The 23,995-nt window shown below is 44.0% G+C and overlaps 1 protein-coding gene across 2 annotated transcripts in view; it reads left to right on the top strand.

Moving 5' to 3' along the window:
• LOC123843612 (17-beta-hydroxysteroid dehydrogenase type 6-like) overlaps positions 1 to 23,432 on the top strand; it is a 36,157-nt gene extending 12,725 nt beyond the window's left edge. The window contains exons 2-6 of one of the 2 annotated variants that reach the window (XM_045873163.3): positions 6,436 to 6,524; positions 13,090 to 13,422; positions 14,901 to 15,159; positions 19,222 to 19,385; positions 22,320 to 23,432. In XM_045873163.3, coding sequence (XP_045729119.3) covers positions 6,488 to 6,524; positions 13,090 to 13,422; positions 14,901 to 15,159; positions 19,222 to 19,385; positions 22,320 to 22,537 — 1,011 coding nt within the window. In that variant the 5' untranslated portion in view covers positions 6,436 to 6,487 and the 3' untranslated portion in view covers positions 22,538 to 23,432. The remainder of the gene's footprint in view (positions 1 to 6,435; positions 6,525 to 13,089; positions 13,423 to 14,900; positions 15,160 to 19,221; positions 19,386 to 22,319) is intronic. The other variant, XM_064591075.1, reaches the window with a different exon arrangement.
• Positions 23,433 to 23,995: the final 563 nt, after the last annotated feature.

The following is a 23,995-nucleotide window of genomic DNA, read 5'->3' as shown; positions in this document are numbered from 1 at the left end:
TTTTGGGTTTCCTGGTTGTAGAGAAACCAATTAGGGGCAGCAGTTGATATATTATGATATATCATAATATATATATGATTATATTAAGTCATATTATATATGATTTAAATTTCTAATACCCATGCCAGTGGCTAGGGACCCTGTATTTGCCCCAGATTCCGAGACAACCAACGAGGTCAATTCGTGGGGCTCCAAGGGGGCCCTGTCACTGAAACCTGGGCTGGAGGCTGGGATCTGGAGACTGATAGTGGGGAGGGAGGGACAAAGGAGGGACACCCTAGTGGGTTCTTAGGTGGAGATTAAACCATCTGTACTTCCTCTTGGAGCCCCTGGACACGTCCCACTTCCCTACACCCTCTTATACCTTTGTTTCCTCTTCCCCTAGCTTCTCCCTTTTCCCCTCATGCTTACATTGCCCCATCCACAAATATAAATAATAACCTTCCCTGGGAGAAGAGCTCACTCTAAATGGGGAGAGGAGGGAGGAAATCTCAGGCTGGGAAATGGCCAGATGACCTCTATAGTTCATGTAGACCGTCTCGGGACCGAGTCTCCAAGACAGGATGGGCCAATGACTGCACTGCTGGTAAAGAAAAGGCTCTGTAGGTGTTTCCTACAGAGTCATGTTTGGACTCAAGCATCTCCAGCCCAAGGGGGTAGCTCAGTGAAGACACTTGCTAAGCAGAACCCAGCCCTCAGTATTGCTCATCTCCCTGAGACTTCTCCAAGGCTTTCCCTTTTCTCCTTCCCAATCTCCTTCAGGTTGTTCCCCATCCTTGCCAACACTTATTTTTTCTTGTCATTTTGGCTCCTATGTATATGTTGACTATGTATGTGGGTTTGTTTCTGGGCTCTTGATTCTGTTCCCTTGGTCTATGTTTATGTGTTTATGCCAGTAACATATCTCTTTGGTTACTATAGCTTTGTAGTATAGTTTGAAATCAGGAAATGTGATGCCTCCAGCTTTGTTCTTCTTTCTCAGTATTAAATTGGCTATTTAGGGTCTCTTGGGCTTCCCGAAGAGTGTTAGGATTGTTTTTTCTGCTTCTGTGAAAAATGCCATTGGAATTTTGATAGGGATTGCATTTGATCTATAGATGGCTTTGGGTAGTGTAGACATTTCAACAAGATGAATTCTTTTTTTAAAACATTTATTTTATTTATTTATTATTATTATTTTTTAATCTTTTTTTTTTTTTAAGATTTTATTTATTTATATGACAGAGAGAGACAGCGAGAATAGGAACACAAGCAGGGGGAGTGGGAGAGGGAGAAGCAGGCTTCCCGCCGAGCAGGGAGCCCGATGTGGGACTTGATCCCAGGACCCTGGGATCATGACCTGAGCCAAAGGCAGACGCCCAACGACTGAGCCACCCAGGCGCCCTAAAACATTTATTGATTTAAGTAATCTCTACTCCCAATGTGGGGCTTGAACTCCTGACCTGGAGACCAAGAGTTGCATGCTGTTCCGACTAAGCCCCAACAATATTAATTCTTCTGATCCACGAACATGGGATCTTTCCATTTATTTGTGTATTCTACTATTTCTTTCATCAAAGTCTTAATAGTTTTCATTGTACAGATCTTTCATCTCTTTGGTTAAATTTATTCCGAAGTATTTTGTTGTTTTTGATGCTATTGTAAATGGGTTTGCTTTCTTTATTTCTTTTTCAGGTAGTTCATTATTAGTGTATTGAAATGCAACTGATTTTTGTAGGTTGCTTTTTTTTTTTATGCTGCAGTTTTACTGAATTTGTTTATCAGTTCCAACGGTTTCTTGGTGGAGTCTAGGACTTACTTTCTTTCTTTTTTTTTTTTTCCCCCTTAGCCCCAAACCCACCCCTAGGACTTTCTGTATATGTTGAACCATCCTTGCATCTCAGGTATTTGGAACTGGATATCATCCTAGGACTCCCCCATCTGATCACTGGGTCCTAGGGCATCTGCCTCTTATATATTTCTAATTGCTCCCTTCCTCCTCATACCCACTGCATGGTCAACTCTTTCATCTCCTGCATGTCTTTGTTCAGATGTTGCTTTCTTAGTGAGGCCTACTCTGACAACTATATTTAATACTGTAAACTGTCCTCACTCCAGGCCTCTTGATCCCCCTTATTCTGCTCTTTTTCTTTTTTCCAAAGTGCATATCCTCTTCTAACATATTTATTATGTCTATTGTTTATTTTACTTTTTCAAAAGCTTTATTGAGATATAATTCACATATACAATTCACACATTTAAAGTTTACAATTCAATTACTCTTAATATATTCACAGAGTTGTGTGACCATCACCAAAATCAATTTTATAATATTTTTATTACCCTAAAAAGAATTCTCTTACTCTTTACCAGTCACCTCCCATTTCCCCCCAGCCTCCTTCAGCCCAACCCTAGGTAACTACTCACCTACTCTTTCTCTCTATAGATTTACCTATTCTGGAAATATCTTATAAATCGACTCATACAATATGTGGTCTTTTGCAACTTACTTCTTTTACTGAGCATAATGTTTTCAAGGTGCCAAAGCAACTGCACCATTTTACATTTTCACCAGCAGTGAATGAGGGGTGAGCCCCTAATGCAGTGCCTGACACATAGTGGGTGCTCAATAAATGTTTATTAAATGTATGGATGAGAAAATGTAGGACACAGTCTACGTTGTTTAGCATACCATCCAAGGGCTTTCCTGATCAGGTCCCTACCTATTTTTCCAGCATCATCTTTTGCTACTCCATGGCCTCTAGCCTTACAGACCTCTCTGCCTTCTCACACAGCCTGTTCCTGCTGCCTGAGGTATACTTCTTGTCCTTCTGCTTAGGGTGCTGAGCTTCTGTTCGCCTCCAGCACTACCTCTGCCCTTACACCTTTGATATAACAGATGCTTTCTCTTGCTGTCCTCTCCACATTTTCTTAATAATTTATTTCTATTTCTATATCCCCTACTAGTTCTGTGAGCTTCTTAAGGATTAGCACTGTTCTACTCATTTTTGTATCCTCTGCACTTACCCAGGGCTTGGCACAGAGTTGGTATTTAATAAATGTCTGTTTCAGCGAACAAGTAGAGGAAATAGCAAGGGCAAAACCCCAGAGGGAGAAATACACTGGCAGGTTTGAGAAACAGTGAGTTTTCCAACTTGACTGTGTTAAAAAGCAAAACTCAGCTGAGTACATTTGAGGATCTAATTGACTCTGTTAAATGATTCATGAATTGGGCAGTATCCCATCTAGCAAGGAGAGGGGAGCTGCACTGAGCTCGGAAAAAGAAAGGTTTTTAAAGGCACAGAGAGGGCATTAAAAAAAAAAAAATTTATTAGCAAGGAATGCATTCTTTAGGCAAGGTTGCCCTCCTAAGGGAGAAAGGGGTCTATGGGGGATATCTCCTAGTGTTGACCAGGACATTCCATTTTGACTGGTTAAAGGTTACATTCCTGGGGAGGTTGACACTGCAGTTAGCTTAGGTATTAAATCATGGTTTACTGACACGGGGCCTTAACATAAGTGACTCCATTTGGGGCCTGTGGTTTTCTTTTTAACATAATCCCCTTTTTGATCAGACCCGCAGTTTCAGTGAGAGATGTGATAAAAAAAATTATTTTTGAGATGTCATAAAAATTTAAGGATCAGTTCCACTCTCAGCTACTATTCTGTAGTTTTTGCAGCTGTTAAAAAGCAAAATTCAGCAAGTAAATTTGAAGATCTAATTGGCTTTATCAAATGATTCATGAATCAGGCATCATCCCATCTAGCAAGTAGAGGGGAGCTCAGAGGAGTTGTACAAAATGGAAAGTTTTTATAGGAAGGAGGGTGGGGCAAGAAAGTTATTAGCAAAAGAAACGGATTATTCTAGGCAAGGTTGCTTTCCCTCAAGGGGAAGTGTAGGGGGTCTTACCATGAAGATCACCCCATCTTCCTTTGGAGGGTGGAGAGGGCCCATGTGGCAGACTTATAGGTGCCGATCAGAAAATTCCTGATTAAGACTGTTTTTCTGGGGGAGGTTGAAACCCCAGTTAAATTAGGTATTAAGCCCTGGTGTGGGGCCTGACCTAAATGACACCATTTGGGGCTGTTGTTTTCTTTTTAACATAACTTTGTTGATCCTTTGTTTGGTATTCACAGGTCATGAATTTTTTTGCTTAATCTCTGAGATATCCACAGGTTACAGCTTCAGGTTCACAATTTTTGAGTTGGTCATCCTCTTTGTTCTTTTTCTGATGTTCCAGTCTTAGGGAGATCGTTTGATTGGTGGTTAGTGACTGTGAACATGCATGTAAAACTCTTGAGAGAATATGACATACCAGGGAGATCATTATGATTATTATAAGGAAGATAATTCCCAATGTTTGAAGTGTACTTCCAAGCCATGGTCACCAAGACCCAAACCAGTCAAAATCAAATAAGTCAAACAAAGACCTTAAATAAATAAAATGTTTTTTGTTTTTTTTTTTAAGATTTTATTTATTTATTTGCGAGAGAGAATGAGAGACAGAGAGCACGAGAGGGAGGAGGGTCAGAGGGAGAGGCAGACTCCCCGCTGAGCAGGGAGCCCGATACGGGACTCAATCCCGGGTCTCCAGGATCATGACCTGAGCCGAAGGCAGTCGCCCAACCGACTGAGCCACCCAGGCGCCCAATAAATAAAATGTTTTTTAAAAAATCTACAGACAGTTAATGTGGATGAGAACTAACCAACTGCTGATTATCAAATAAAGGTATAAAACTGCCACACACCCACACACCACACACACACACACACACACCACACACATCTGTATGGTTTGGAGAGTAATTGAGTGTGAGTGAAGAGAGAGGAGGATGGAGGAGCCAAAGACTGGGCAAGGCTTTGCAGCCCCATGCAGGGCAGAGTGGTCAGGTTCAGTCTTGGAGTCTTGGCTTATTATACTTGCTTCTATGTGTCTTTGTGGAATTAGATACTTTCTAACTATCTACGGAGAAGGAAAAAGCCTGTGGAAACACTTATTATATATTATAATTACAACCTTCAGGAAAAACAAAAATAATGCAGGGAATATAGCTGTGACACATAATTGTAGTCAGTCAGTTGGGTGCAGTGGCATCGTTTTTCCGATTGTGCTAAAACCAAACAGGCTCTTCTAGAAGTGATTATTGTTTATTCATACTGGACCAAAGCCCTGAAGTAGGTGCTGTTTCACTTATAAAGATGAATCACTCACAGAACTGCACCAGGGGTACCAGTCCAGTTGGAGAGATGAGTTACGTGGGAGAGGTTTGAATAGATGTTATGGGAGAGCAGATCTATTGATGATTCAGAGAAAGCTTTATATGGAGGAGGTGTGAATTGCTGAGGCTTGCAGGACAAGGGAGTATTTGACATGCAGAGATGAGCATCCAGGGCATTTAGGGCAAAGGGCATGGTAAGAGTATAGACCTGGAGCATGGAAAGAGCAGAGCACAACTAAATGGAGAGCAGCAGGCTCTTTGGTTTGGGCATAGGTTGTGTGAGTGGGAAGAAGGGGAGGTAAGTTTGAGGCCTAATCATGGAGGGCCCTGTACACCCAACTAAAGTTTTAGATTATTTGTAGTAGGTTCAGGGCTTTTCAGGTAGTAACATCAGCTGAGCTGTGCTTTGGGAAAATTAAGCAGACAGCACCATGTGAATGAGAGGGGAAGGGACTGACCCTGTGGGTATAGTGAGAAGGGTTCAATGATAGGCCAAGCAAGAGGCACTGAGTGTTGAAGGTGGATGTGGCCATAGGGATGAAGAGAAGGGGACGGGTGCTTCAGACACAACAGAGCCCGACTCTACAGCCTCATCTCCTCAAAGAATGCATGCGGCCAGGAAGAGGAAGTGACAGGAGTGTTAAGACTAAAATGTAATACAAATAGAAATTGGGAATACTAGAGGTGAAGCACCTTTAGGAGAGAAAATGATGAGTTCTGTCTTGGGTATATTGAGTATCTGACTAAACATCTGGCTGGAGAGTACTTCAGGAAATTAGGAATATAGGACAGCCTCAGAAAATGGTCAGGTTGGAGATATAGATCTGGGCCGTAAGAGGGGATGAGATTGCCAAGGAGAGCATGAGGAGCAGGCAGGGAAGGATTCTGGGACAGAACATTGGGGAATCTTTGCATTTAGGCTGTAGGAAGGAGAGGAGGAGCAGATGAGGAGGAAGGGAAGGGGTGCTGTGATGGAAGCAGGAGAACCAGGAGAGTGGAGTATCTCGGAAGTCAAGGGAGGAATGTGTTCCTAGAGTTGGGTGGTCAAGATGGAGCAGGTGATGGCTTCCGACTGTGAGAGCAGGGAGCTCAGGTGGGAAAAGTAGTCCAGGGCCAGACCATGGGAAGTCTTCTAGGAGAGAGATAGTATGGTGTGGTGATTTGATCCTGTCTCTACTACTCACTCTGTTTGACTTTGGACAATTCCCTTCATTTTTGCCTTAATTTGTGTCCCAGGGTCCTCATCTGAAAAGTAGGCGTAATGATTGCACGTACCTCATGAGGTTGTATGTGTGTGTGTTGTTTTGAACAGTGCCTGGCACAAGGTAAGTTCTAAATTACTGTTCACTATTTTTTTTTTTAAGATTTTATTTATTTATTTGACGGAGAGAGACACAGCGAGAGAGGGAACACAAGCAGGGGGAGTGGGAGAGGGAGAAGCAGGCTTCCAGCAGAGCAGGGAGCCTGATGCGGGGCTCGATCCCAGGACCCTGGGACCATGACCTGAGCCAAAGGCAGATGCTTAACGACTGAGCCATCCAGGTGCCCTACTGTTCACTATTATAATTATGTGCCAAGCTGAAGAGTTTTGACTTTATCAGTGGGTGACAGGGAGCCATGGACAGACTCCAGCAAGGGCATGGCATGATCTGAAAGCAATCTCCTCCTTCAACCAAGACCCAGTTGGAATTCGAGAACCAGATAAAATTACTAGAAAAAAGAAAGTGCTAACTATTGCAGTGATATCTGAGAAGGAGGAGAGATAAAAGGCCTTGGGGATTGTCTGCTTGGTCCCTGGTGAGCTCTGAGTTTCCGGAGAGGGATGAGAACGGGAGGTGGAGTACAAGGGGTTGGGGAACGCATGGACGGTGAGACACTAGAGGACCTGTGTATATGCTCTTTGAATATTTTGACCACATGGGGTAAGAGAGGATGGTCATTTAAAGGGTGGCAGGGTAGCATGGTTTCAGGGAGGAGGAAAGACAAAAGAGGGAGCCCAGAGGACAGGTAGACAATATAGAGACATTTAGAGCAGGAATGGGGGGATGTGGCAGCCCCTGAAATGAGAGGCAAAACATGGGTATGAATTAAGACTGTGCAGGCCATTGGTTTGGAAGTGAGGAGGATGAGGTTGAGCTGATCTGTATTTTGGCAGGGAGGCTCATCTGTGGAAGGAGAGCCCGATGAACATGAGGTTGGGAAATTGAGAAGGTTGGAGAGGATTTGGAACGGGTGTTATTGGGAACACACACACACACACGAGGGAAGGGTCAGATGGAGGCAAAAAGAAAGTCTGCCTTGTATCAGTAAAGTCCAGCCGAGATGGGGTATCACTTGTTGGTGTTGTGGCCTCTCTCCAGTGCCATTTGGCAGCTGGCAATGAGAGAATGTGGATGGGATGCCAATAAAATGCCCCTCAAGTGGCTGGCCGTGGGACCTACACTGAATAAGGAGGTAAACGAAGCCATAAGAGGACTGTAATAAAAGACTGAGCAAAGGCAGGGCATTGGGGGAGGAAAGAGACAGGGAGAGGTGTGGAAAAGAGGGGAAAGAGCCCTAAAGATACGAAGGGCCTGTAGTCAGAGGGCAGTTTCAGCTTTCAAGATCTTCATGGGAGAACAGCTTCAAATGATGGTGAAGACCAAGGGTGGCGAGGCTCAGGCCGGAAGTAAATAGTAGATCTTAATTTATGCATTGCGATTGTGAAGGTGTTTTCTGAGTTCAACTTCAAAACTCCTTAAAGGAAATTAACCAGGCAGCATCCTGTGGATGAGAAGGAAAGAGACTGACAATATAGTGTGAGAAAGCTAAGTTCTCATTACCATGGCAGGAAGTCAGTTGAAAATGTCTAGAACCAATAAATCAAGAAATAGTAGTATAAATATATAAATCTCTGTTCTGACATGGAGCCAACGGCCAACAAAGAATTCTTGAGACATCTTTGGTGCAAAAAGGTGGTTTTATTAAAGCATGGGGACAGGACCCCGGGGGCAGAAAGAGCTGCATTGGGGTTGTGAGGGGTGGTAGTTTATATGCTTTCAAGTTGGGAGGGGATTAGGGATAGTGTAAGTCTCTAAGGAATTTTGGAAGCAAGGTTTCCAGGAACTTGAGGGGGCTAGTTATTGTTGGGAAAAGGTCATTTATTGCTGTCTAGTCAAACCTTAGTCATGAGACCCTTCAGATGTTTATCAGTGGGTCATAGGCTTGGGGGATGATTGCCAACATGTATCTTGGGGAGTCGAGATAAAGGAAGTTTCCAAAGGAATTTTTTTTTTTTTAAAGATTTTATTTATTTATTTGACAGAGAGAGAGACAGCGAGAGCAGGAACACAAGCAGGGGGAGTGGGAGAGGGGGAAACAGGCTTCTCGCTGAGCAGGGAGCCCGATATGGGGCTCGATCCCAGGACCCTGGGATCATGACCTGAGCCGAAGGCAGACGCTTAACGACTGAGCCACCCAGGTGCCCTCCAAAGGAATTTTTATATGTTAAAGTAGACTTACAGGGTCCTGGGGGTCAGGCCAAGATTGCCTTTTGCCCTTGGGAAAGTGTCAGCATCGAGGCAGCTGAGTCCCTAGAGGAACGTCAGTTTGTTTCAAGGACTTGTCAATGGCGGTAAGTAGTAAGGAAATTTAATAATTTTTCTTCTGCCTTTGTTTCCCACATCAACACTCTCTACCAGGAGATAGCATCAGATCCCACAGGTGAAAGGTTCAGTCCTACAAAACTGCCCACCGCCCCCCCCCCCCCCGGCCCCTACTGCAGATGCCAGCTACCAGCCCAGGTTATCACCTGTACTTCTGACTGACTGGCTACACATTGGAAGTTCCAATGATCCCCTTTTTGGGTTCTATTAATTTGCTAGAGGCCCTCACATGCCCGTGACCGAGCATGGCGGCAGCAATGGAGCCCAGGGGGTGGGTGAAATAGGTGATGGGGATTAAGAGCACATTTATCATGAGGAGCCCTGAGTAATGTATAGAATTGTCGAATCGCTATATTGTACACCTGAAACGAATGTAACACTATGTGTTAACTCTACTGGAATTAAAAAAAAAAACCGCACAGAAATATTTTATGTGCTAGATTACTGTAGGTTTATTATAAAAGGATATAACTCAGGAACAGCTGATGGAAGAGATGGAAGAGATGCGTAGGGCAAGGTGTGGGGAAGGGATGCAGAGCTTGCATGCCCTCTCCAAGCATGTGGCTGTCCCCTAATCTCCATGTGTTCACCAACCCTGAAGCTCTCTGAACCCTGTTCTTTTGTTTTTTTTTTATGGCAGCTTCATTATATAGGCATGATTGATTTAAATCATTGGCCATTGGTGATTAGACTCAATCTCCAGCCCCTCTCCCCTTCCCAGTGGTAGAGGAGTGGGTGGGACTCATTCCAACCCTCCGACCACATTGTTGGTTCCCTCATCCTTAGATGTGGCCCCAAGGTAACCTCATTAACATAATAATACAGCTTTGTTCTCCTCACTTAGGAAATTCTAAGTGTTTTTTTTTTTTTAAAGATTTTATTTATTTGACAGAGACACAGCGAGAGAGGGAACACAAGCAGGGGGAGTGGCAGAGGGAGAAGCAGGCTTCATGCTGAGCAGGGAGCCCGATGTGGGGCTAGATCCCAGGACCCTGGGATCATGACCTGAGCCGAAGGCAGCCACTTAACTGACTGAGCCACCCAGGCGCCCCAAGGAAATTCTAAGTGTTTTAAGCATTGTGCCAGAAATGGACAAAGACCATATATATATTTTTTTATTATAAATCACAGCGTCACAACACTTCATTCCCCTGTAGTTACTGCGTTCTTTCTTCTCCTTCCACACACTCCTTTGAAATGAGTCTCTACTTGGCTCTACTTCCTGCCCTCCAGTCCATCCATCAGCCCACTGCAGGCTGGCTTCTTTACTCTTAACTCCCTTAGAGTCTAGTGTAGATCGCTAGTAACCCGCTAGTATTCAGTGGATCTCCGTGTTGCAGAGTTGATCCTCCATTAAGCCCCTCTCCCCTTGGCTTCCTTTGGCTTTATTTCTACTACTTCTCTGGCTCATTCTTACTGTTACTCTTTTCTCCCTTTGTTTCCCCCAGCCCCGCCAGGATATTTTCATTTAATTTTTCTATCTTATCTATCTAACAGCATTTATCTAACCACACAGCACCGGCTGTGTGCCATTCACTGCACCAGGTGCAGATGAATAGATGAATACGTAGCCTGGGCTCGCAAGGGCTTTACAATCTAAAAGTGGAAGGAAGCAGTGTAACAAGTTAGTGGGCGTCATGATACACTCAAGCACAGGCTGCAGTGGGGATGCCAGGGAGGGAGTGGTCTATTTTATTAGACCAGGGGTCGGGTTAAGAGGGGTCAGGAAGGGCGCCTGGGTGGCTCAGTTGGTTAAGCGACTGCCTTCGGCTCAGGTCATGATCCTGGAGTCCCAGGATCGAGTCCCGCGTCAGGTTCCCTGCTCAGAGGGGAGTCTGCTTCTCCCTCTGACCTTCTTCCCTCTCGTGCTCTCTGTCTCTCATTCTCTCTTTCTCAAATAAATAAATAAAATCTTTAAAAAAAAAAAAAAGCGGTCAGGAAAGTCTTCTGCCTGGACCACTCATCCCCTGCTTTGCCCTGAGCTATACTTCATCTCTCAGTGCTCATCTATAAAATAATGTGGCAGTCATGGAAATGTGTTGCTCAGATGTTTTTTCAAGACAGTCAGCTTTGAGGAGTGCCGTTGACTCACAGCCTCCATCTGTTGCCTTTGGATCTGCAATGGCCTGTATACTGAGGCACGCTTCTCCTGGGCACCCCCATGCCCGTGACCGAGCATGGCGGCAGCAATGGAGCCCAGCCAGTTCTGCCCAGGGTGGGATTCTACTGGGGAGTCTCTGCTCAAGGGCCCCCCATTGGCCTGGCTGACACTTTCTCAGGGTCCTGCACTTGAAGGAGCTTGCTCTCAAATCCTCTTTCTCCTTTCAGAGGTGTCAGATCCGCATTACCACCTACTTCTGTACTCTCCCCTTTATCCTCTCATGGTATTGTCCCCACCGAATCACTTGCATGCCTAAATGTTTTGGCATTTGCAGTCAAATGCTCTACCACTGAGCTATACCCCCTAAATGTTTTGGCATTTGAACCTAACACAGGGATATGACAGGACCTGCCGTACAGTGCTGTTGTGAGAATTCAGTGAGTTAATATATGTGAAATGCTTAGAAAAGGGCCTGGTACATAGCAAGTGTTATGCTATTGTTGTTGTTAGCTATTGTTATTACTATTTTGTTATCCTTTAGATCTCAACTTCTATTTTACTCTCTGTAGAAACCTCAGATCTCTCTAGAGCGCTCCCAGCAGCATCTTGTCCTTGATTCTATTCCATCGCTTTGTTTTCTTGTTGGCCTTCACACTTAGATGGTGAATTCAGTGAATAATGGAACCTTGTTGGGCTTACTGTTGTTTATCCGTGCCTAACATTGTGTCTGACTCATAGTAGGTATTGAATTGATGTTTGTTGAATGAAAATGATGATTCAGTGGAGTATTAACAGATGAGCATTATTTGCCAAATGGATGAGGGCTGGGAAAGAAGGAATGTTGAGAGAATTGTGTACTGGGGCATGAAAGGCCTGTGGGATACTGAAAGCTGCTAGTTACGATTGAAGAGTGGGGTGCAAGAGAGATGTGGCAAAAAAGAAGCCTAAGGAGTAAGTCAAGGGCCAGAGCACTGGGATAGCCTGAATGCCAAGCCAAAGAGTTTGAATGGCCTAGATTCACCTCATGCAGGTGTCATGGTGCAGGTCTTATGCTGTCCTAGTGGGCTCACACCCATCTTTGATGGTGTTTTATGTCCTTATGAATCATGTGTTACTTCACCCAGCACTATAGATTGCCCCCAAATGGTGGCTGTTTCTCTAGAACTGCATGAAGAGATGTAAGCATCTCTGAGCACTCATTTCAACAACGCATCTGATTGGTCTTTATTTACAAACTGCTTTGGCTGCAATATCTCACCCAAACAGTTGGGTCTCTTAACTGATCTTTTTTTTTTTTCCAAAAAAAAATATTTTTTTAAGATTTTATTTATTTATTTGAGGAGAGAGAATGAGAGACAGAGCACGAGAGGGAAGAGGGTCAGAGGGAGAAGCAGACCCCCTGCTGAGCAGGGAGCCCAATGTGGGACCTGATCCCGGGACTCCAGGATCATGACCCGAGCCGAAGGCAGTCGCCCAACCAACTGAGCCACCCAGGTGCCCTCTTAACCGATCTCTTTGCCTTCCTCACAGCCCTGTTAAATATACCTTCCACTCCCACTGTGAGACAGATCTCTCTAAATCTAAATCTGCTTATTTTACTCCTCAATTTAGTACCTCCCAATAATAGCACACTCTGGTTGCCTACAGGATAATGTCCAGATTCCTTAGTGTGGCCAACAAGAACATCCTGGTCTGAGCCTTCACGGCCTCTGGATGCTCTGTCCTGCACCACGTTCAACTGCTTGTAGGCATCAGGAGGGTATGCTCACCACTTCTTTCATATACACACTGTTGCTGCCTGGAATGTTCTTCATCCGGGTCTACTTTTTGGACTCTTAGCTGTCTTACAGGAAGTAGTTCCAAAATCAGTGCTTCTGTGAAGCCGTTTCTAACTTTGTCGGCAGTGGGTCCTACTCCTTTGGAGCCTCACTAGACTCTGTGTATGCTGTTACGGCACCCACCACACTGCATGGCACTTGTCTTGTTACCCCCGATCCCCTCTCTGGACTGTGGCTCTGTGAGTATTGGTGACTATGGAGTCCCCAGCCCTGGGTGCAATGCCTGGCACATAGTATATACGCAGTAGATAACTGGTTAAAGAGAAAAGGACAGAAGGAAATGAAAGCTGTTCTCTTTCTTTTGAAGGGGAAGGAGGTCCCCTCACCATGTGGCTGTCCGTGGTGGCCCTCGTGGGCCTCTACTACCTCCTGCGCTGGTACTGGGAGAGGCAGGTGGTGAGCCACCTCCAGGACAAGTACGTCTTCATCACGGGCTGCGACTCGGGCTTCGGGAACCTGCTGGCCAGGCAGCTGGACCTGCGAGGCTTGAGGGTGCTGGCCGCGTGTCTGACGGAGGAGGGGGCCCAGCAGCTGAGAGGCCAGACGTCAGACAGGCTGGAGACGGTGATCCTGGACGTCACCAAGACAGAGAGCATCTCTGCGGCCGCCCAGTGGGTGAAGGAGCGTGTGGGGGACAGAGGTAAGGAGAAGTAGTTTCTCCTTTCATTCATTCAACTTCATGGGCATGAAGTTGTTAAAGTTTTCTCTCTATATGTAAACTCTCAAAAGCAGGGCCTAAAAGGCTGTCTTTTTCACTTGAAGGATAGTCCTGATCCTTGGTGGTGTTTCATTTCCTTAACAAGGTTTACCTTGAAGAATGAGCCAAATAGATTTGAAGCTATTATCCCACTTTTGCCAGTGGAGTATTTATAACCATAGTTCTTTTATGCTTAAAGAATTTTCAAGGTATTCTTTTCTTTTCTTTTAAAGATTTTGTTTATTTGACAGGGAGGGACACAGCGAGAGAGGGAACACAAGCAGGGGGAGTGGGAGAGGGAGAAGCAGGCTCCTCGCCGAGCAGAGAGCCCGGTGCCGGGTTCCATCCCAGGACCCTGGGATCATGACCTGGAGCTAAAGGCAGACGCTTAACAACTGAGCCACCCAGGCGCCCCGAATTTTCATCGTATTTTTAAGAAACTGATTCTTCTCCCCTTGGCTACCATTTAAAAGTCATTCCTGGGCACCTGTGTGGCTCCGTTGGTTAAGCGTCTACCTTCGGCTCAGGTCATGATCCCAGGGTCCTGGGATCAAGTCCCATGTCTGGTTCCTTGCCTGGCGGGGGAGCCTGCTTCTCCCTCTGCCTGCCGCTCCCCCCTGCTTATGTGCTCTCTCTCTCATTCTCTGACAAATAAATAAATAAAATCTTTTAAAAAAATAAAGTTACATCTAGCATACATATTTCATATTATATGTCTTATAATTCTAGTATCTAATGTCTTTGTGAGTCTTTTTCTGCTATTGATTCTGCTGGTTCTTGAGTTTGGGGTTTTGTTTCCTTCTGTATTCTGATTTATGACAGTGAACTGCCTTGACCACCTTGAACTTAATTCTTGGCTTGAGAGTTTTGGACCATCCAGATAGTGGGAATTTGGCCGCAAACTCTCATGAGGGATGGCTTGTGGTTATGATTCCTCAGGGTTGATAGGGTTGATTCTTGCTGCTTCTCCACAACACCAAAGTTCAAGGTGGACAGTTTTACTCTCAGTCCTTTGGAAGGACTTTCTATCTCACCCTTGTACTGATAGCATAGCCATTAAAGATCCCAGTTTAATGAAAAAAGTATTTTTTTTATTAGAATCCCTACCTTAGGTGGGCCCTGGACTTCATATCTTATTATGAATTTTTTTGAGGCTATAAATACTGAAATTCAAGTTCACACTGGTTGGCAAATTCCCTCAAATCAAAAACTGGCATCAGTGTTCTCTTTACTGTCTCTGGATTCCTGCCTTAGTTTTTGCCCTGACCTTTCTATACTTTCTTGTTAACTGATATATATATATAAGAACATTAAAAAAATATATTTTGTCTAACATTTTTAGTTGTCAGCAGAAGATGGATTAAGGTAAATGGTCTGTCTGTGTTGTCTGAAACCAAACTTCTGCTTTGACTTTGTTTTAGGACTCTGGGGCCTGGTCAACAATGCAGGCATTTTTCACCCACATTGCTACAGTGAGTGGCTGAAGATGGAGGACTATATGGATGTCCTCAAAGTGAACCTCGTTGGTTTGATTGAGTTGACCTTGAGCATGCTTCCCTTGGTGAGGAGAGCACGGGGGAGGATTGTTAATGTCTCCAGCATTCTGGGAAGAATTGCTTTCTTTGGTGGAGTCTACTGTAGCTCCAAGTATGGAGTAGAAGCCTTTTCAGATATTCTGAGGTAATGCTCTTAAGTTAAAACAAAAGCAACAAATATGTCTTAGGCACTGTGCTCATTGCTTTCGCCTACATTATCTTATTTCATTACTCCAAAAATCTTGATTTGTAAATATTATTACTAGTCTGTTTTATATAGGAAACTGAGGCTCGGATTTAAGTCTCTTTCCCAAAGTTCACCTGCCACCACCTGGATTTGGCTGAACTGTGTTTTGACCCTAGGTCTTTGTGTCCTGCCACCACATCACACTTTTCATTCTCAAGATTTATCCTTGATAAAATTTCATTTCTTGGGGCACGTGGGTGCCTCAGATGGTTAAGCGTCTGCCTTCGGCTCAGGTCGTGATCCCAGAGTCCTGGGCTCCCTGCTCGGCGGGGAGTCTGCTTCTCCCTATCCCTCTGCCGCTCCCTCTGCTTGTGTACTGTCTCTGTCAAATAAATAAAATCTTTAAAAAAAAATTTCGGGGCGCCTGGGTGGCTCAGTTGGTTAAGCGGCTGCCTTTGGCTCAGGTCATGATCCTGGAGTCCCGGGATCGAGTCCCGCATCGGGCTCCCTGCTAGGCAGGGAGTCTGCTTCTCCCTCTGACCCTCCCCCATCTCATGTGCTCTCTCTCTCTCTCTCAAATAAATAAATAATAAAATCTTTAAAAAAAAATTTCATTTCTGAAGAGAAGATGACTGTCTTCTTTCCTCCTTACAGTGAGCCTGTCCTTGTCTCTCCATGGTGACACTCTTTCTCTCTGGGCGCTCATCTGCTTTACTCTGTATATCTTTTCTTTCTTTCTTTCTTTCTTTTTTTTTTAAGATTTTATTTATTTGACAGAGAGAGACACAGCGAGAGAGGGAACAGAAGCAGGGGGAGTGGGAGAGGGAGAAGCAGGCTTCCCCCGGAGCAGGGAGCCCAATGCGGGGCTTGATCCCAGGACCCTGGGATCATGACCTGAGCCGAAGACAGACGCTTAACGACTGAGCCACCCAGGCGCCCCACTACCTCCTCGCTTTTTTTCATGCACTGTTTCAGCTTTGTGTAGCTCTATCCGCTGCTTCCTTTTTATATTTACCTTTACCTTTTCCTTCCTAAGAGGGAGGACTCTGTTAGCTGTGTTTATTTTCTGTGTGTGTCAGGAGACCTGTTCTGTGACATTTTCGTGCACTTATTATGTGCCAGGTACTGTTGCGAGTATTTTACATCTCACAATTTTCATAGCAACCCAATGAGGAAGGTATTATTTTTATCCTTATTGTATGTGTGAGGAAACTGGGGTGCAGAGGTTAGTAAGTCACCATGGTCACAACACAAGTAATAACAGGCAGAGCTGCTCTCTAGTCCTAAGCAGGGCTCTCCTCCCACCAGGTACCCTCCCTGGTCCAGTTAGCTGGGGACATGATGGGGTAGTCACATGGCACCAAATATTGCTGCACAGACTCCCTGTTTAGCAGGAACAGACTTTAGGGCAGTTTCGCACTTGGGAATGAGCTGTGAATATTTTAGGCACTGTGTATTAGCTTCCTATGGCTGCTGTAGTTTTTCTTTTTTAAGATTTTATCTTTTTAAGTAATCTCCACACCCAACGTGGGGCTCGAACTCACAATGCCAAGATCAAGAGTCGCATGCTCTGTTGACTGAGCCAGCCAGGCGTCCCATGGCTGCTATAATTTACAGTGTCTGAAAACAACACATATTTATTCCCTCACAGCTCTGGAGGCCAAAGCCTGAAATCTGTGTTATTGGGCCAAAATCAAATTGTTGACAGGGCCAGGTTCCTTCTGAAGGCTCTAGGGGAGAATCTGTTCTGTGCCTCTTCCAGCTTCTGGGGGCTGTCAGCATTCCTTGGCTTGTGGCTACATCACTCCAATCTCTGCCCCCAAGTTCATATTGCTTTCTTTTCCTCTATGGGTCTTCAAATTTGCCTCTGTCTCTCTTATAAAGACAGTTGTGATTGCTGGTGCGGGTGGGTAGCTCAGTCGGTTGAGTGTCTGCCTTTGGCTCAGGTCATGATCCCAGGGTCCTGGGATCAAGCCCTGCATTGGGCTCCCTGCTCGGCAGGGAGTCTGCTTCTCCCTCTCCTCCTTGCTCGTGCTCTCTCTCGCTATCTCTGTCTCTCTCTCTCAAATAAATAAAATCTTAAAAAAAAAAGATAGCTGTGATTGCATACCCAAATTATCTAGCATAATCTCCCTGTCTCAAGATCCTTAATTTAATCACAACTGCAAAGTGTCACATAGGGTGACATTTATAGGTTCCAGGGATTAGGACCTGGTATCTTTGGGGGCCATTATATAGCCTACCACGTGCCATGACTAGTAGATGTCTCTTATAATATGCATATTGTATTATCTGCCTAGGAAGGGAATAGGGAAATAATTGAGGAAGTCATATGAGTTGTCACCATGTGACAGGCACCTTGCTTGGCTTCCAGCCTAACTGACCTTCTGTCTGCCTCCACGGGGCTGCTGCCTATTGATTTACCACCACTCATGACTGGTGACTCAGACCCCTTGACTCATTCTCAGACCAGGAGCAAAGAATGTCCTTCCAATGTTCAAATCACAGATTCCTTTAGAAAATTTTCATGTGCTTTAATTGTGCTAAGGCTGAACAGGGAAAGGAAGTTCTGTCCCACTTATGAGCTGGAGTTTTAAAGGGAATGCAGGCGTCTTGGTGTGATGGGAATCACCGTGAGGAAGCTACAAGGGGAAGTGGAATTTTAGGGCAGAGGCACCACTGGCTTGCACAGCCCTCTCTCTTCTCCAGCACATACGGGCACCTGGAGAGTCTCTGAGGCTCTACCATGGAAGGTTTTAGATTTTGCTTTGATAAGGGGGCTTTTCCTTTAGAAAAGCGGTTTTTAACCTCTAGGATGCGTCAGAGCCAGCTGGATGGATTATTCACGCAGATTGTCGGGTCTCACCCCCCAGTTTGACTTAATAAATCTGGACTACAGTCCAATAATTTGTATTTCTAACAGGCTCCCAGATGCTGATGTTGCCATTTATCTGGGGACCACACTTTGAGAACCACTTGCCGCTTTAGAGGGTCATGATGCTTTGTGTTTTACCTTCTTCTGGACCGTTATTTCAAACATTTGTCCTTGACATCAGCTTGGGCTTCACCTTCTCCAGTGAGGCCACTTCAAACTCTAGATTAGGGAACACTCCTCATCACTGCCCCTAAACACCTGGAGTATACCTCTCCTGTGGGACACAACGCCATCTTATTTCACTTGGTGAAGGCAGCACTTAGCACAGTGCCTGACATACCCAGCCCCTGAGAAGGATTTTGGAACTGTTTGTTGAACTAACCTGAATGTTCTAGAATGACCAATGACTTGTAATTTTCATGCCCACATCATATTCCATTAATGGTCTCTTGTAGTCTTTGAATACATGGTAATTCTTCAGAGGCCCATGCTCTTGCAGGTCCAGTTCCCTCTACCTGGTATTTTGCTCTTCCCCTTTCTTCACTCAGAAATTTCCTCTTTATCCTTCAAGCCTCAACTGAAACATTCTCTCCTCATTGAAGCCTTCCCTGACTCCCTCAGAAAATCTATCTGCCTCCTCCTCTCTACATATGTAGCCCCTTGAATATCTCTCCTTTATAATTCTTCTGAGTTGTGTTACAATTATTTGCTTACTTGTCGGATTCATCCACTGAACGTTTTGAGGCTAACAACTGAGCCTTAATTTTCTGAGATGTGCATGTAAGAAGCTTAGCACAGTAGCTGCCATAAAAATGCTAACTTTCTTTATTCTTCCTTGTATTCTGCCTGGCTCCACTGTCTAACACATGGTAGGGACTTAATAACTGTGAAAAGTGTGGATGTAGAATTGAATGGTTATGGTAGTTTGTATAATCCTGTCCCAATTGTTGGACCTAGGGATATTAAAAAATTTTTTTTCTTTTCCTCTCCATTTCTTTATCTTTTAAAATATTCAGTAGAGATGTTTTTATACACTTGTTTTGTTTTCCTTCCTGAGAGCATTGAAATTGTGTCTTCCAAAAAAAAAAAAAAAAGAAATTGTGTCTTCCAAGCAAAAGAGTTAACTCAAGGGTTTTTATTTTCAGGCGTGAGCTTCAACATTTTGGGGTGAAAATCAGCATAGTTGAACCTGGCTACTTCAGAACCGGAATGACAGAACCACAGCAGTGCTTAGAGAAACTAAAGCAAGCCTGGGAAGAAGTCCCTGTGCATATCAAGGAAGCCTATGGACAGACGTTTTTTGACACCCGTGAGCTTTTCTTTGGATAGGATAATGGCTAACCTTGCCTGAGAAGGGGAAAAGAGGGTTGGTGAAGAATGATGAGCAGGTCCTCTGAGAGCAAAGCTCCTTAAACAAAGCCTTCCCAGGACAGGAGGGGTTTGGGAAGGGCCCAGTGCCCTCATGGTTGGCTTGGTGATGGCTGTCATGGCTGAGGAAGAGGTTATATGGACAGCCTGGGGCCAAGGCCACATGAGCACTAGGGAGGTATTACATGGTTAGAGGCCCAGAACCTCTGCGTGTGCCCCTCTGTAGTTTGGCGGGGCTGGTGTGGGAGGCCTGCACAACTGAAGTACAGCCTTCAGTATTGTCTGCCCTTTTGGTAACAGAGGGCCCAGGCACAAACTCCATGTCTTACTGTGGGAGGAGGGAGGGCGTGTGTGGGCAGGGGGAAGTGGGTGAGGACCAGCTTTGCAGCGCTTTATTGGCTGTTCCCAGAGACTGGACCCCATGTGCAGCCCTCAGGAGCTTCATGGGAGAGAGATGGTTCAATTTCTTTCTTTTTAATTAACGATTTTTATTTACTTATTTGACAGAGAGAGACACAGTGAGAGAGGGAACACAAGCAGGGGGAGTGGGAGAGGGAGAAGCAGGCTTCCCGCGGAGCAGGGAGCCCGATGCGGGGCTCGATCCCAGGACCCTGGGATCATGACCTGAGCCGAAGGCAGATGCCCAATGACTGAGCCACCCAGGCGCCCCTAGATGGTTCAGTTTCTTGTAAGAATGGCATTCTTATGACCTGGAAGAGGAGGCAGTTTGGGGGTGGAGGCAAAGCAGCCTTCTTCATAGAAGTAAGTCATGCACATTGGTGTGGGGTTCCATCTTCCTGGGGGCAGTGATGCTTTTTCTTCACACAAAGGAGTCAGCAGCTTGCCAAGGCCAAAGGGAGCAGCTCTCCTTTCACAAAGGGACCCTGTGATGGGTGGGTGGCAGCGGCTCTGTCACTGGCTTTGAGTGATAACTGTAGTCCCGAGAAAGAAAGGTAGACGGAAGTGCAGACAGAAGACTCCCAACCTACAGCACCGTCTTCTGGGTGCATCAGGCCTAAGAGGGTCACCGATAGCAGAGGGGAGAAAAACTGGATCAAGAAAAAGCTAGCACAAAACGGTGCCTGAGCCTCTCAGAACTCATAGCAAGCCAGGGAACTACAGTTCCCAACATGCCAGAGGGCCAGCCATAGTTGTAAACTCTTTCCCATCTAAGGTTTTAAACTGGGTATTAGGGAATCTTTCCCCCTTCTGGATACATATAGTTTGACAATAGAAATTAAGAGGGAAATAGAATTTATTGTAGTGACTATACATCAAAGTATATATAGATATAAAAGGATATATATAGGGCGCCTGGGTGGCTCAGTTGGGTAAGCGACTGCCTTCGGCTCAGGTCATGATCCTGGAGTCCTGGGATCGAGTCCCGCATCGGGCTCCCTGCTCGGCAGGGAGTCTGCTTCTCCCTCTGACCCTCCCCACTCTCATGCTCTCTCTCTCATTCTCTCTCTCAAATAAATAAATAAAAATATTTTTAAAAAAAGGATATATATATTTAATGATTTAAAAGGAGTTGAGGGGCACCTGGGTGGCTCATTGGTTAAGCGTTTGCCTTTAGCTCAAGTCATGATCCCAGAGGTCTGGGATCAAGTCCCATATTGGGCTCCTTGCTCAGTGGGGAGCCTGCTTCTCCCTCAGCCTGCTCTGCCTGCCCCTCCCCTTGCTTGTGCTCATGCTCTCTTGCTCTCTTTCTGACAAATAAATAAAATCTTAAAAAAAAAAAATTAAGGGAGTTGAAATTGTTCATAGAGTTATTATCAATATAAAGTTGTTAATAAGGTATTTTTTATTATTTTTCTTAGTAGTCTTTGAGAATTGGTGTGTATTTTACACTTACAGCATATCTAAACTTGGATGCTAAATTTTCCTAGGAAATACTTCATCTGTAGATTAAGAAAATTTAGAGTTGCCACTAGCATTACTTATAAGAATAAAAAATACCTTATATTGATAATAAATACTGAAATGATAGTATTTTGGATATGTAGGATTAAATAACTGTATTATTAAAATTAATTAATTTCACCTGTTTCCTTTTTTAAGTGGCAACTAGAAAATTTAAGATTATATATGTAGCTCTCATTATATTTCTGTTGGATAGCACTGTAAATTATTTTCATCCATGGACAACTCCAAAAATACTAAAACGTTTTCCAGTAATGGATTTGAGTTTTAAAACTAAGATTAATTAAAATTTAAAAATTCAGTTTTTAGTCATACTAGCTAAATTTTAAGAGTTCAACAGCTACATTTGGCTGGTGGCTGTCACTGGGAAGCATAGATCTGATCAGCCTAATCCTTGTAGAAATTAAATGTAGTTAGACTTCTGTGACTGGGTATAACAGGATCTTTTTTTTTAAGATTGATTGATTGATTGATTGATTGATTTGACAGACAGAGAGACAGTGAGAGAGGGAACACAAGCAGGAGGAGTGGTAGAGGGAGAAGCAGGCTCTCCACCGAGCAGGGAGCCTGATGTGGGGCTCGATCCCAGGACCCTGGGATCATGACCTGAGCCGAAGGCAGACGCTTAATGACTGAGCCACCCAGGCACCCTGGTATAACAGGATCTTAATATTAAAATACAAGGAATAATATTGGGGCACCTGGGTGGCTCAGTCAGTTAAGCATCTGCCTTGGCTCAGCTCATGATCCCGTGGTCCTGGGATCGAGCCCCACATCGGACTCCCTGCTCAGGGGGATGTCTGCTTTTCGTTCTCCAAGCCCGCTTCTCCCTCTCGCTCTGCCTCTCCCACTGCTCATGCTCGCTCTCTCTCGCTCAAACAAATAAATAAAATCTTTAAAAAAAAATACACGGAATAAGATTGCTGACCACCCTTTCTCTTTTTGTATACAGATTACGATGGTGTCAAACAAGGGCTGTTGAAATGTAGCACAAACCTGAACCTGGTCACTGACTGCATGGAACATGCTTTGACATCTGTGCATCCCCGCACTCGATATTCAGCTGGCTGGGACTCTCTGTTTTTCTTCATTCCTCTATCTTATTTACCCACATCTCTGTCAGACTACATATTGACTAGATCTTGGCCCAAACCAGCCCAGGCAGTCTAAAGAAAACTGGTGTGATGGCTCTTGAAATGAAGAAGACAGAAGCCTGAAACTGATAATTAGTGTCTCAGTAATCCTTATTAGGAACTAACATGTTTATATTCCAGATATCCAAAGCTTATTCCTTGAGGTGTTGAATTTTTACTATTTTAAGCATTTTTGATGAGAATATTTCCAAAATACATCATTCTTTGCCTATGAAACAGAGTAGACTGAAAACAGTTCAGCTTGTTTGGATATTATTTCCTTATGTAAATGAATAGTTCTGTGCTATGATACACTTTTGCTCGAGGACTATTGAGAAATAAAGGGCCTGTGTATCCTTATTTGTACTATGGTACTTTTTTTTTTTGGTACTGTGGTACTTTTAGTAAATATTTCATTTTGCTTTCTTCTGTCAGCTATTTTTGACAATGTTTCTTCCTTGTTTAAAAATAAATGATTTTTAATTTTGTAAATTAAAATAATATACACACATATAGTTAAATGTTCAGTTAATACTCAAAAGCTTAAAAATAAAAAACAGCAGTTCCCCACCCTTCATTGCTGCTCCTCAGAGGTAAATGCTTTCAACTTTTAGCTATTGCTTCCAATATTAACCTCTGTATTTCTAAATAATATAGTGTTATTTCTTAATTTATTAAGTTTAGACATTCTCAGTTGATTTCCCATTAAGAAAAATCCTGTTGAGGGGCGCCTGGGTGGCTCAGTCGTTAAGTGTCTGCCTTTGGCTCAGGTCATGATCCCAGGGTCCTGGGATTGAGCGCCGCATCGGGCTCCCTGCCCCGTGGGAAGCCTGCTTCCCCCTCTCCCACTCCCCCTGCTTGTGTTCCCTCTCTCACTGTGTCTTTCTCTGTCAAATAAATAAAATCTTAAAAAAAAAAAATCCTGTTGATTTTCCTATTAGTTTATTTATACCACTTTCCTGACCATTTCCTGTATCCCCATATTTTTAATAAAATCTTATTTTTAGTAATTAATAGTGTTTGCATGGTTAAGTGTGTGAATATTGCTTACTGTTCAGTCAAGTATTTTTCCTTTATAGTACCATTTTTTTTCTTAGTTAATTATTGCTTGCTTTTTTACTTGCACTGTTTTTAATTTAATTTTTTTGGTTCTCTCAGATGGCAGAACACTATCAGTAGTAGTTTTCGATAGTTAAACAGGTTATCCATTCTATTTCAACTGGTCCAATATAAGATCACACTTTGATTTAGTTGTTATGTCCCTGTACTCTCATTTAACCTATAATAGTTTCTTAACTTCAAAAAAAAATCTTTTATGATACATTTTTGAAGAGTACTAGTTATTTTGTAAAGCATCCTCCCATTTGTATAGTCTGTCCTCATGATCAGATCCAGGTTTTGCATTTTGGCAGAAATGCCACAGAAGTAATATTGTCCCTCTCAGTGCATCATATCAGTGGACATAGATGTCAGTTTATCTCATTATTGGTGATGT

The sequence above is a fragment of the Mirounga angustirostris genome, unplaced genomic scaffold (genome assembly GCF_029215605.1).
Source record: "Mirounga angustirostris isolate CCGP_5_RB_7025 unplaced genomic scaffold, mMirAng1.0.hap1 SCAF_5, whole genome shotgun sequence".
NCBI classification, from domain to species: domain Eukaryota; kingdom Metazoa; phylum Chordata; class Mammalia; order Carnivora; family Phocidae; genus Mirounga; species Mirounga angustirostris.
The sequence above is the reverse complement of the archived record's forward strand: the minus strand, read 5'-3'. Positions and strand labels throughout refer to the sequence as shown.